This window comes from Heterodontus francisci, chromosome 13, assembly GCF_036365525.1.
Source record: "Heterodontus francisci isolate sHetFra1 chromosome 13, sHetFra1.hap1, whole genome shotgun sequence".
Classification (NCBI taxonomy): domain Eukaryota; kingdom Metazoa; phylum Chordata; class Chondrichthyes; order Heterodontiformes; family Heterodontidae; genus Heterodontus; species Heterodontus francisci.
The window spans coordinates 77,422,070-77,434,122 of record NC_090383.1 but is presented as its reverse complement, the minus strand read 5'-3'; the positions used below and the strand labels follow the sequence as shown (position 1 = coordinate 77,434,122).

Below are 12,053 nucleotides of genomic sequence, written 5' to 3'. Positions count from 1 at the left end.
TCTTTCACCAATAATCACTATAAAAGAAAAAACTATGACACTATTCCTACTGCATTCATAATCTAGTACTCCATATTCACTGTGCTGCTACAGCTGTGGAATGCTGTGCTGATTGCTCATTCACAATCGTTCAATTGGCCTTAGAAAAGTAGGAAACAAACTCTGGTTTTTGAGGTTAAGAAATCTTTAGGGTAGAGAATATTAATATGTTGGAACTTTCTCCTCGGGTTATACCTCTCTTTATATGAGATTATTTTTCATAAGGCTTTTCAAACAGAAGAATGACTGCCCTGTCATCTTCTGTTCAATTACAAACAAATATATTTATGTGCGAGAATAAATAACTGACATTTATATTTCTGATTTCCCACCTAATTCACTTGTGGCTGGTAGCTGTTTGGCATGATCCTGTTACAAATGGCAGTTCGTTCATTCAATTATAAAGCTGTATTTAATTCTAAAAAAAAGTGTACTCTGGACATTTTAGAAGGTGAAGTAAAGTCTAGGTGAAGCGTTTTCTATTTGAAGTACTCGGTCTCCCAATATCTGAATAAGAGAAAGAAATTGTAAATGGTACCAGAAATAGCCTCAAGGCATATCATCCTGGGTCATTCACTCTCCTCTGCTTCACAGGGCACAAATTGGGGGGAATTTTCAAAACTTAGTCCCTGCCGAAACAGCAGGACCATTAGCAGATCAGGAACCCGTTGGAACCTCCAGTGGGCTTTGCCATGGCTCTTTAACTGAACCAGGGCATTAGCACCCCGCTTCTGGTTGTGCTGACCAGAGAGGATGTGCCAAATCTGTCAAAGGAAGGATTTCAAATTACAAAGGACCTGGGCAGGGGCCAAAATGACTCACCAGCATATGGATTTTTGAGGCTGCGGCACCACAGGAAGAGAGAGGAGACCAGGGAAGACTGCTCCCTGGATATCTCATTCTTCCCTGGAGGTTGCCGCGAGATCTGAAGGGCTGCAGTGAGGCAATCTTTCCCCAAGGATGTGAGGAAGTGACAGGCACCTTGACAGACAATGTGTGCCCACCTGGTCCACTGGGAAGGAGGTCTTGTCCCAGGAGGCTGCAGATGTCATCAACGACCTGCCATGAATGCTCGAGTCCCCTGAGGCACTGGTGCTTAGACATGTGGAGACAGCTGATCCTCTGCTTGTAGACCCTGTGTTGGGGATTTCGTCTCCCTGGAGCTGGATCTCTGTGTCCATCTCCTCTGCACTGTGGCTGAGGAGAGGCAGCTGGTGCTGGTGCTGTTGCTGCTTCTCTTGTTCCTCATCAGAGATGCAAGGTCCAGCTGCATAAGCTGCTCCCATGCTGTGGTAAAGCTGGGCATCAGGGAAGTGCAGCTTAAGTTGAGTGAATTGCAATACAGGTGAAATGACTTCCAAGAAGTTGCCAATCACCTAACAAGCACCGAAGGCACTCTCTGACAGAAGAAACACTGTGAGTAGCAGCCTCTCACCTGGCCGTGTCTGGAGATCTTCAGTTTCACTATTTAAGGGTTCCCAGCTGTCAGTTTCACTGAAGAAGCATTTCCCCACCGTGCAGTCACGTGGTTGACTCTGGCGAACTGCTGACAGCTCCGAAATAGATATGCTGGCCATTAAAGCCAGAATGCTTGGTTAAAACAGTACTTAGTTACCTATTTGAATATTTAAATGCCTTACCCGACAGCTGCACAGGGGTTCCCTGCTCGCCTTCAAACCCATCCGGGTAAAACCCGGAAGAGGGTGGGATAATGTTGGGATCCTGACCCGACGGCACTTTTAGGGGATTTAACTCCTCACACAGACCCAAACCCACCTGCCCTTGCCTGTATAAACTCCCCCCAGTATTGGGAAGAACTTCTTTTTCTTATTCATTCTCCAATGTGGCGGCGCTGGCAAGGCCATCATTTATTGCCATCCTAATTCCCTTAGCGAAGGTGGTGGTGAGCTGCCTTCTTCAACCGCTGCAGTCCACGTGCTGCAGGGATGCCCACAATGCTATTAGGGAGGAAGTTCCAGGATTTTGACCCAGTGACAATGGAAGAACGACTATATATTTCCAAGTCAGGATGGTATGTGACTTAGATGGAAACTTGTAGGTAGTGGTGTTCCCATGCACCTGCTGCCCTTGTCCTTCTAGGTCGTAGAAGTCATAGGTTTGGGAGGTGCTGTATAAGAAGTCTTGGTGAGTTGCTGCAATGCACCTTGTAGATGGTTCACATTGCAGCTGTGGTACGCCAGTGGTGGAAGGAGTGAATGTTTAAGGTGGTGGTTGAAAGATGTCGACCAAGTGGGCTGCTTTGTCCTGGATGATGTCAAGCTTCTTGGAGCTGCACTCATCCAGGCAAGTGGTGAGTATTCCATCACACTCCTGACTAGTGGCTTGTAGATGGTGGAAATGCTTTGGGGAGTCAGAAGGTGAGCCACTTGCCACAGAATACCCAGCTTCTGGCCTGCTCTTATAGCTACAGTGGCTGATCCAGTTAGGTTTCTGGTCAATGGTAACACACAGGATATTGATTCTAGGGGGCTTGACAATGGTAATGCTGTTGAATTTCAAGGAGAGGTGGTTCGCCTCTCTTGTCAGAGATATGACATTGCCTGGCACTTAGGCGACAAGTAGCATTCACATCACACATCAGTCCAAGCCTGAATGTTGTCCAGGACGTGCTGCATGCAGGCACAGACTGCTTCATTATCTGCGGAGTTGTGAATGGAACTGAACACTGTGCAATCATCAGCAAACATCCCCATTTCTGACCTTATGATGGAGGGAAGGTCATTGAAGTAACGGGCCTAGGACACTGCCATGAGGAACTCCTGCAGCTATGTCCTGGGGCAGAGCTGATTTGCCTTCAACAACCACAACCATCTTCCTTTGTGCTCGGTATGACTCCAGCCTGTGGAGAGTTTTGCTCCCAATTCCCATTGACGTAATTTTAATAGGACTCCTTGGTGCCACATTTAGTCGTGCTGCCTTGATGTCAAGGACAGTCACTCTCACCTCACCTCTGGAATTGAGCTCTTTTGTCCACATTTAGATCAAAGCTCTAATGAGATCTGGAGCTGATTGGTCCTGGCAGAACCCAAACTGAGCATCAGTGAGTAAATGTCGCTTGCTAGCACTGTCAAAGACCCCTTAAATTATTTTGCTGATGATTGAGAGTAGGCCGATGGGGAGGGCGGGGGGCAGTAATTGCCTGAATTGGATTTGTCTGCCTTTTTTTGGTGGACAGGACATAGTTGGGCAATTTTCCACTTTGTCGAGTAGATGTCAGTGTTGTAGCTGTACTGGAAAAGCTTGGCTAGAAGCATTAAAGGCACAATTAATTCTGCAGCACAAGTCTTCAGCACTGCAGCTAGGATGTTGTCGGGGCCCATAGCCTTCGCTGTATCCAGTGTGCTCAGTTGTTTCTTGATATCACGTGGCATGAACTGAATTGATTAAAGACTGGCTCCTGTGATGGTCGGACCTCAGGAGGCCAAGATCATTCACTTGGCATTTCTGGCTGAAGATGGCGACAAGGCTTTGGCCTCATCTTTTGCACTCACACGCTGGGCTCTGTCATTATTGAGGACTGTATGCATCTCCAGAATGAGTCTATACACTATCTTGTTGGGAGGGAACAACACTTTGAACAGGCCTGGGAGCCAAATGTAGCTGCTCAGCCCTGGGAGGTGGGGAGTAGGGGTGGTGGAATACAATACTCGTGGGTATTTCCCCATTGCAGTGAATGAAACTTCTTTAGGATACATACAGTCCTCCTTGTAATATAAGTCATGAAATGACTGATGAACAGAGGCAAAGATCCAAAATGACAGATTTCTCTGAAGCTGATTGACACATTATTTGTTCTCTACCTTTTTCAGTTAGAATGGGGAAGTAGAGGTGAAGTATTTTGCACTGCATTTTTCCTGTTATATATTTTTATAGCTTTAAATTTGGTTAAGAAGAGTTTGTTCATTCAGAGTAATAAATATTTGGAAAAACCTGCCTTTTGCTTTAGTAGAGATAAAATATTTTTGAGCTGCTCAAAATGCAGTAGGATATGATATGATGGGAGAGTTTGAGCAAATATAATTTTATGACAACTTTCTGATGCTAGCTGCCCATATTGTAATGGAAATTGCATGGGTGCTCACACATTTTGTGGTGAGTAGGACCATAAGGCAGTGAAAATGTTAAAAAGGTCACTACTAGATTAATATTAATTTGTGTATTCATCTCCATGCTGATGTTGCATGCTGCCGGACATAAAGAACGTCCATCTGAAATGCTATCCAGGATTGCTATGTGGCAGTAAATATTCTGGAAGTCATGGAAAGGACTATTAAAGGTCACATTAAATTCAGGCATCTTAACTGTTTTGCTTTTTTTCCTGCCACTTAGATTATGAGCCTCGGTTGTCTATTTTGCCCCCCACCAGCATCATTCCTGGCATTAGTGGGAATCCCCCTATCTGATGTATTTGGAAGAGGAAGACCTTTGGAGATACCAGGCATGAAAGGTTGCATGAGAGATGATCTGTGCCTGCTCCCTGGTACTTGTACCTGTGGATAGGGTAAAAATCTCTCACTTTGGTAGATGATTACTGCAGTTGAAGGCTCCTTTTTTGAAAGGCAGCTGGACAGCAGAACCACTGGCAACACGACTATGTGAAAGCTGCACTAATTGTAACTCTGAATGAATCCTTGGAAGCACCCTAATCAGTGTGTCATACTTTCAGTGGCACTGCATTGACGGAGGTGTGCCAGGTTAATCAAGTGCCTATTTAGCCTGATTCACCACATCCATGTTGCCAGCCATTTCTGCAGGCCTTGGCATGTCCACCTGGAAATTTATGGGTTAGAAGAGAGGATGGCACAGGGCTGGGCTACTCGGACACTTATGTTCCCCATGCAGCACAAGGCTAAGATAAGTAGGTAAGCTGCAATGTTGGCAATATGGGAAGTGTCATGGAGTAGCACAGAGGGCAAACTTCTCACAACCATTTCATATAACACTACCTCTACTTCAGTACCCATTAAAAAGAGGGTCAGATGTTGAGCTTGAGTTTCCTTTTCTTTCATGTTAGCCTAGTCTTCTTAGTTTCCTGCCCCTTCACCCTTGATAAAAGCTACTTTTAAAAAAAAGTGTTTCATGGTGTCACTGGCTAAGCTAGCATTTGTTGCCCATCCCTAATTGGCCTTGAGAAGGTGGTGGTGAACTGTCTTCTTGAACCGTTGCAGTCCATCTGGTGCAAGAACATCCACAGTGCTGTTAGGGAGGGTGTTCCAGGATTTTGACCCAGCGACACTGAAGGAACGGCAATATATTTCCAATTCAGGATGGTGTGTGGCTTGGAGGGGAACTTGCAGATGTTGGTGTTCCCACATGTCTGCTACCCTTGTCCTTCTAGGTGAAAGAGGTCATGGGTTTGGAAGGTGCTGTCGGAGGAGGGGTAGTAAGTTGCTGCAGTGAATCTTGTTTATGGTACACATTGATGCCACTGTGCGTCAGCATGGAGGTGAGTGACTGTTTAAGGTAGTGGATGGGGTGCCGAACAAGCAGGTTACTTTGTCCTGGATGGTGTCAAGCTTCCAGAGTTTTGTTGGAGCTGCACTCATCCAGTCAAGTGGACAGTATACCGTCACACTCCTGGCTTATGCCTTGTAGGTGGTGGACAAGGCATTGGGGGGGGGGGGGGGGGTGTCAGGAGATGGGTTGCTCACTGCAAAATTCCCAGCCTCTGACCTGCTATTGTAGTCACAGTTTTTATGTGGTCGGTTCAGTTCAGTTTCTGGCCAATGGTAGCCCCTAGGATGTTGATAGTGGGGACGTCAGCGATTGTAATGCTTGAATGTCAAGGGGAGATGGTTAGATTCTCTCTTGTTGGAGATAGTCATTGTCTGGAACTTGTGTGGCATGAATGGTACTTGCCACCTATCAGCCCAAGCCTGAATGTTGTGCAGGTCTTGTATATGGACACAGGCTGCTTCAGTATCTGAGGAGTTGCGAATGGTACTGCACATCTATCAGCGAACATCTCCATTTCTGACCTTATGATGGAGGGAAGGTCATTGATTAAGCAGTTGAAGATGGTTGGGCCTAGGAAACTACCCTGTGGAACTCCTGCAGCAATGTTCTGGGGCTGAGATGATTGACCTCCAACAACCACAACCATCTTCCTTTGTGCTGGGTATGACTCCACAGTGGCGAGCTCCCTCCCCCCCACCCCACCCCAGCCACTCTCACACCCAGATTCCCATTGATTTCAATTTGGCGAACGGATTTCGTTGCCTTTTGGGACTCCTCAAAATCTTTAAGAACTTGGGTCTTCCTTTTACTTTTTTTTACTGTCATAATCTCTTTAAATTTCACTTACACAATTCTTTACTTAAACCACTAGTCATCTCATCTTGGCATTTCTTCGCAGAAAAGTGGTTGGGAAGGTTATACTCATCGGTTGCAGGCCCACTGGTGGCTAGTCAGGCCTATCCGTGACTGGCAGATTCTCCCACAGCAGGTGAAAGTGAAGATGTAGTCACTGTTGGGAGCAATTGAATCTTTCCTTCCCCTCCTTTTCTCTTTCATGTTGGCTCTTTGCTCAGTCTCAAAGGTGTCTGTAGAACTTGTGATGTAGCATCTCCAGGCATTACGATCTATGGCCTGTGCTTCCCACTGGGGTCGATGTGGCACACAGAGAGGGACTTCTTCAGGGAGTCCTTGAAATACATGTGTGGGGCCCCTCTGTTCTTTTTCCCAGTGGTCAGCTATCCATACAACACCATCTTGGGTAGTCCATCCGGGCAATGTGACCCACCCAACGCAGTTGGCTTTTCAGGAGGATGGCCAATATGTTGGTGATGTTGGTGGTTTCTAGGACTTCAATGTTTGTGAAGTGGTCCTGTCAGCGGATCTTGAGGATGCTGGGGAGGCAGCGCTGATGGAAGCGCTCTAGAAGGCGTACACGATGGCGGTATAGGACCCATGACTCGGCGCCATACAGAAGGGTGGTGAGGACTACTGCTTTGTGCACTTTGATTTTGGTCTGTGCTCTGAGGCTGTGGCTACTCCACCTCGTTTGTAGAGTCTGCCGAATGTACTACATAAAGCTACATCTATACCTGTATCAACGCTGACCTCAAAGTTAGTTGTAAACAGCGTACTTCCATTTGAGTCCTTCTAAACCCACCAATACTGATCCAAGCAATGGCAATATCGGAAAATATGGCTTTTCTTATTCTTGCCTTGTTTAAAAAATTTCTTTCCCCTCTAACATCTTAATAAAACTGAAAATATTGTATGAATAAATTACACAAACCAGACACAACTCAATAAGAGTCACTATTTTTTTTAATGGAGAATAATGGATACCTGGCAATGATTACAAAGCAGTAATTTGATCGAAGGCTTGACATGGCATCATAAACTACAAGAACAAAGCCTGAGTGGTTTATAACAGGCATCTGAATCCTGAGATTAGATTACAGCCCTGTAATCACTTTTTAAAATATATACAGTTTTAATTTTAAGTGGAGCTTTATTCTATTTTTGCTGGCAGCAGTTGTTCGTGCCAGCACCAACTATTAATGTTGCTGATTCTGAAGGTTTAACAACTGTGATATAGTTTCCTTGTTTCCTCCTTGGGCGCAACCTGGAAGTTAGACACAAAAATAGGCCCAATGTTGCATTTGAGTATCGTCCCAATCTCATTAGAATATGCCCAAACTTGAAATGCATATAAATAGGCATAAATCAGTAGGAATTAGCATAAACAAATGAAGCCAAAGAAGTCTTAAAATTTAGATTCCAACTCGTGTAACCATTGTTCATTCACATCAGGCACTGCATATATAAGATCCTGAACTCGAGGAAGCTTTGATGTCAATAAGCATGCATTAAAAGAAATCTAAAATACAGAGCAGATCTCAGTTTTGCTTCATATTTTCAGAAGAGGAATGTTTTTAAAATGCTCAAAAATAGTAATTAAAAGAGCTGAACAATTATTTTCTGATGTGCCTGAAATGCTGGACACACTGTTGAGAGCTCCCTCAACCCAAGACCTTCATCAACCCAAACAAGTGCATTTGGAGGATACTCATATTTGAGGGTTGGAGGTGTGGCCAGTTTTGAGATTGGAGATTTACTGGGATGGTGGGTTTGATGGACAGACATAAAAGATCAAGACTTGGCTGTATTGTTGTTATACGCATAACTCACTTAAATGCAAAGTTCATGTAATTTGTTAGCGCCCATATTAGATGTATAACTGGGCACAAATACAAACATACGAATGAGGAGGAGTAGGCCACTCGGCCCCTCAAGCCTGCTCCACCCATTCAACAAGATCATGGCTGATCTGATTGTAACCTCAACTCCAAATTCCCATCTACCCCCGATAACCTTTCACTCCCGTGCTTATCAGGAATTTATCTGCCTCTGCTTTAAAAATATTCAAAGACTCTGCTTCCACTGCCTTTGAGAAAAAGAGTTCCAAAGACTCACAAACCTGAGATGAAAAATTTCTCATGTCTGTCTGTTAGGTGGCATTGTAGACAGTCTAGATGATAGCATAAAATTGCAAAGAGATATTGACAGACTAGGTGAGTGGGTAAAACTGTGTCAGATGGATTTCAATGCTGGCAAATGTGAGGTTATCCATTTTGGACCAAAAAAGATGAGAGAAGGGTACCTTTCTAAATGGGAAGGGTTAAGTACAGTGGATGTCCAAAGAGACTTGGGGGTTCAGGTGCATAGATCTTTAGAATGCCACGAGCAAGTGCAGAAAATAATCAAAAAGGCTAATGGAATGCTAGCCTTTATATCTAGAGGATTGGAGTATAAAGACACAGGTTATGCTGCAACTGTACAAAACCCTGGTTAGACCCCACTTGGAGTACTGTGAGCAGTTCTGGGCACCACACCTTAGGAAGGATATATTGGCCTTGGAGGGAGTGCAACGTAGGTTTACAAGAATGATACCTGGACTACAGGGGTTAAGTTGCGAGGAGAGATTATACAAATTTGGGCGGCACAGTGGCTAGCACCGCAGCCTGACAGCTCCAGCGACCCGGGTTTAGTTCTGGGTACTGCCTGTGTGGAGTTTGCAAGTTCTCCCTGTGACCGCGTGGGTTTCTGCCAGGTGCTCCGGTTTCCTCCCACAGCCAAAGACTTGCAGGTTGATAGGAAAATTGGCCATTGTAAATTGCCCCTAGTGTAGGTAGGTGGTGGGGATGTGGTAGGGAATATGGGGTTAATGTAGGATTAGTATAAATGGGTGGTTGTTGGTCGGCACAGACTCGGTGGGCTGAAGGGCCTGTTTCAGTGCTGTATCTCTAAATAAAAATAAAATAAAATTAGGCCTGTTTTCGTTAGAATTTAGAGGGTTAAGGGGTGATCTGATCGAAGTCTTCAAGATATTAACAGGAAAAGACAGGCTAGATAAAGATAAACTATTTCCACTGGTTGGAGATTCTAAAACTAGGGTGCATAGTCTAAAAATTAGCACCAGATCGTTCAGGAGAGATGTTAGGAAGCACTTCTTCACGCAAAGGGTGGTAGAGGTTTGGAGCTCTCTCCCACAAACAGCAGTTGAAGCTAGAACAGTTGTTAATTTTAAATCTGAGATAGATAGATTTCTGTTCAGCAAAGATATTAAGGGATATAGGCCAAAGGCAGGTATATGGAGTTAGGCTGCGGATCAGCCACGATCTCATTGAATGGCAGGACAGGCTCGAGGGGCTGAATGGCCTAGTTCTGTTCCTATCTTCCTATGTTCCTAAATGGTCGACCCCTTATTTTTAAAGGGTAACCCCTAGTTCTAGATTCTCCCACAAAAGAAACATCCTTTCCACATCGGCCCTGTCAAGACCACTCAGGATCTTACATGTTTCAATCAAATTGCCTCTTACTCTTCTAAACTCCAGCAGATACAAGCCTAGCCTGCCCAGCCTTTCCTCAAAAAGCAAGCCGCCCATTCCAGGTATTAGTCTAGTAAACCTTCTCTGAACTGCTTCCAATGCATTTCTATCCTTCCTTAAATAAAGAGACCAGTACTGCACACAGTACTCCAGATGTGGTCTCACCAATGCCCTGTGTAACTGAAGCATAACCTCCCTACTATTGTATTCAATTTCCCTTGCAATAAACAATAACATTCTATTAGCTTTCCTAATTACTAGCTGTACCTGCATAGTAACCTTTTGCGATTCATGCACTCACTAGTACACCCAGATCCCTCTGTATCTCAGAGATCTCCAAGCTTTCACCATTTAGATAATATGCTTCTTTTTAATTCTTCCTGCCAAATTGGATAATTTCACATTTTCCCACATTATACTCCTTTTGCCTGATCTTTGCCCACTCACTTAACCTAACTATATCCCTTTGGAGTCTCCTTACGTCCTCTTCACAACTTACTTTCCTACCTATCTTTGTGTCAGCAGCAAATTTAGCAACCATACCTTTGGTCCCTTCATCCATGTCATTTACATAAATTGTAAAAAGTTGAGGCCCAGCACTGATCCCTGTGGCACATCACTCGTTACATCTTGCCAAACAGAAAATGACCCATTTATGCCTACTCTCTCTTTCCTGTTAGCTAGCCAATATTCTATCCATGCCAATATTTTACCCCCTACACCATGAGCTTTTATATTCTGCAATAACTTTTGATGTGGAACCTTATCAAATGCCTTCTGGAAATCTAAGCATAGTATATCCACCAGTTCCCCTTTATCCACAGCACATGTAACTCCCTCAAAGAACTCCAATAAATTGGTTAAACGTGATTTCCCTTTCACAAAACTGTGTTGACTCTGCCTGATTACCTTGAATTCTTCTAAATGCCCTGCTATAACGTCTTTAATAATAGTTTCTAACATTTTCCCAAAGACAGATGTTAAGCTAACTGGCCTGTAGTTTCCTGTTTTCTGTCTCCCTCCCTCTTTAGAATAAAGGGGTTACATTCACTATTTTCCAATTGAATGGAACCCTACCCAAATCTAGAGAATTTTGGAAAATTAAAACCAACGGATTAACTATCTCACTAGCCACTTCTTTCAAGACCCTAGGATGAAGTCCATCAGGACCCAGGGACTTATCAGCCCGCAGCTCCAACAATTTGCTCAGTACCACTTCCCTGGTGATCGTAATTTTCTTGAGTTCCTCTCTCCCATCTATTTCCTGATTTACAGCTATTTCTGGGATGTTACTTGTATCCTCAATAGTGAAGACCGATGCAAAATACCTGTTCAATTCATCTGCCATCTCCTTATTTTCATTTATTAATTCTTAGACTCACTTTCTATAGGACCAATACTCACTTTGTTAATTCTTTTCTTTTTTAAATATCTATAGAAACTCTTACTATCTGTTTTTATATTTCTAGCTAGCTTTCTCTCATACTCTAATTTTTCCCTCCTTATTAATCTGTTAGTCATTCTTTGCTGTTATTTATATTCTGTCCAATCTTCTGACCTGCCACCCATCTTTGCGCAATTGTATGCTTTTTCTTTAAGACTGTTGCTATCTTTGACTTCTGTAATAAACCACGGATGGTCCTCCCCTTGAAATTTTCTTGTTGGAATGTATCTATTGTGTGTATTCTGAAATATCCCTTAAATGTCTGCCACTACATCTCTATTGATCTATCCCTTAACCAAATTTGCCAGTTCACTTTCGCGCTTTCATGCCCTCATAATTGCCCTTATTTAAGTTTAAAATACTAGTCTTGGACCCATTCTTCTCTCCCTCAAACTGAATGTAAAATTCAATCATATTACAATCGCTGCTGTCTCAGGCGCCTTCGCTATGAGATCACTAATTAATCCTATCTCGTTCCACAATACCAGATCTAGTATAGCCTGCTCTCTGGTTGGCTCGAGGCGTGTTGTTCTAAGACAGTATCCCAAAAACATTTTATGAACTCCTCATCTAGGCTACCTTTGCCCATCTGACTTTTCCAGTCTATATGTAGATTAAAAGCCCCTATGATTATCGCATACCTTTCTGACAAGCTCCCATTATTTCTTCCTTTATACCCCGTCGTACCATGTGGTAGGGAATGCGGA

The 12,053-nt window shown here is 43.8% G+C and overlaps 1 protein-coding gene across 8 annotated transcripts in view; it reads right to left on the bottom strand.

Annotated features, from left to right (window-relative positions):
- prox1a (prospero homeobox 1a) overlaps window positions 1-12,053 on the bottom strand; it is a 135,024-nt gene that overhangs the window by 72,106 nt on the left and 50,865 nt on the right. The window contains exon 6 of one of the 8 annotated variants that reach the window (XM_068045028.1): window positions 7,329-7,636. The exons of the other annotated variants lie outside the window; for them this stretch is intronic. Within the exon in view, the coding sequence (XP_067901129.1) occupies window positions 7,592-7,636 (45 nt within the window). The 3' untranslated portion in view covers window positions 7,329-7,591. Of the gene's footprint in view, window positions 1-7,328; window positions 7,637-12,053 lie in introns of those variants that run through there. 8 annotated transcript variants of the gene reach the window in all.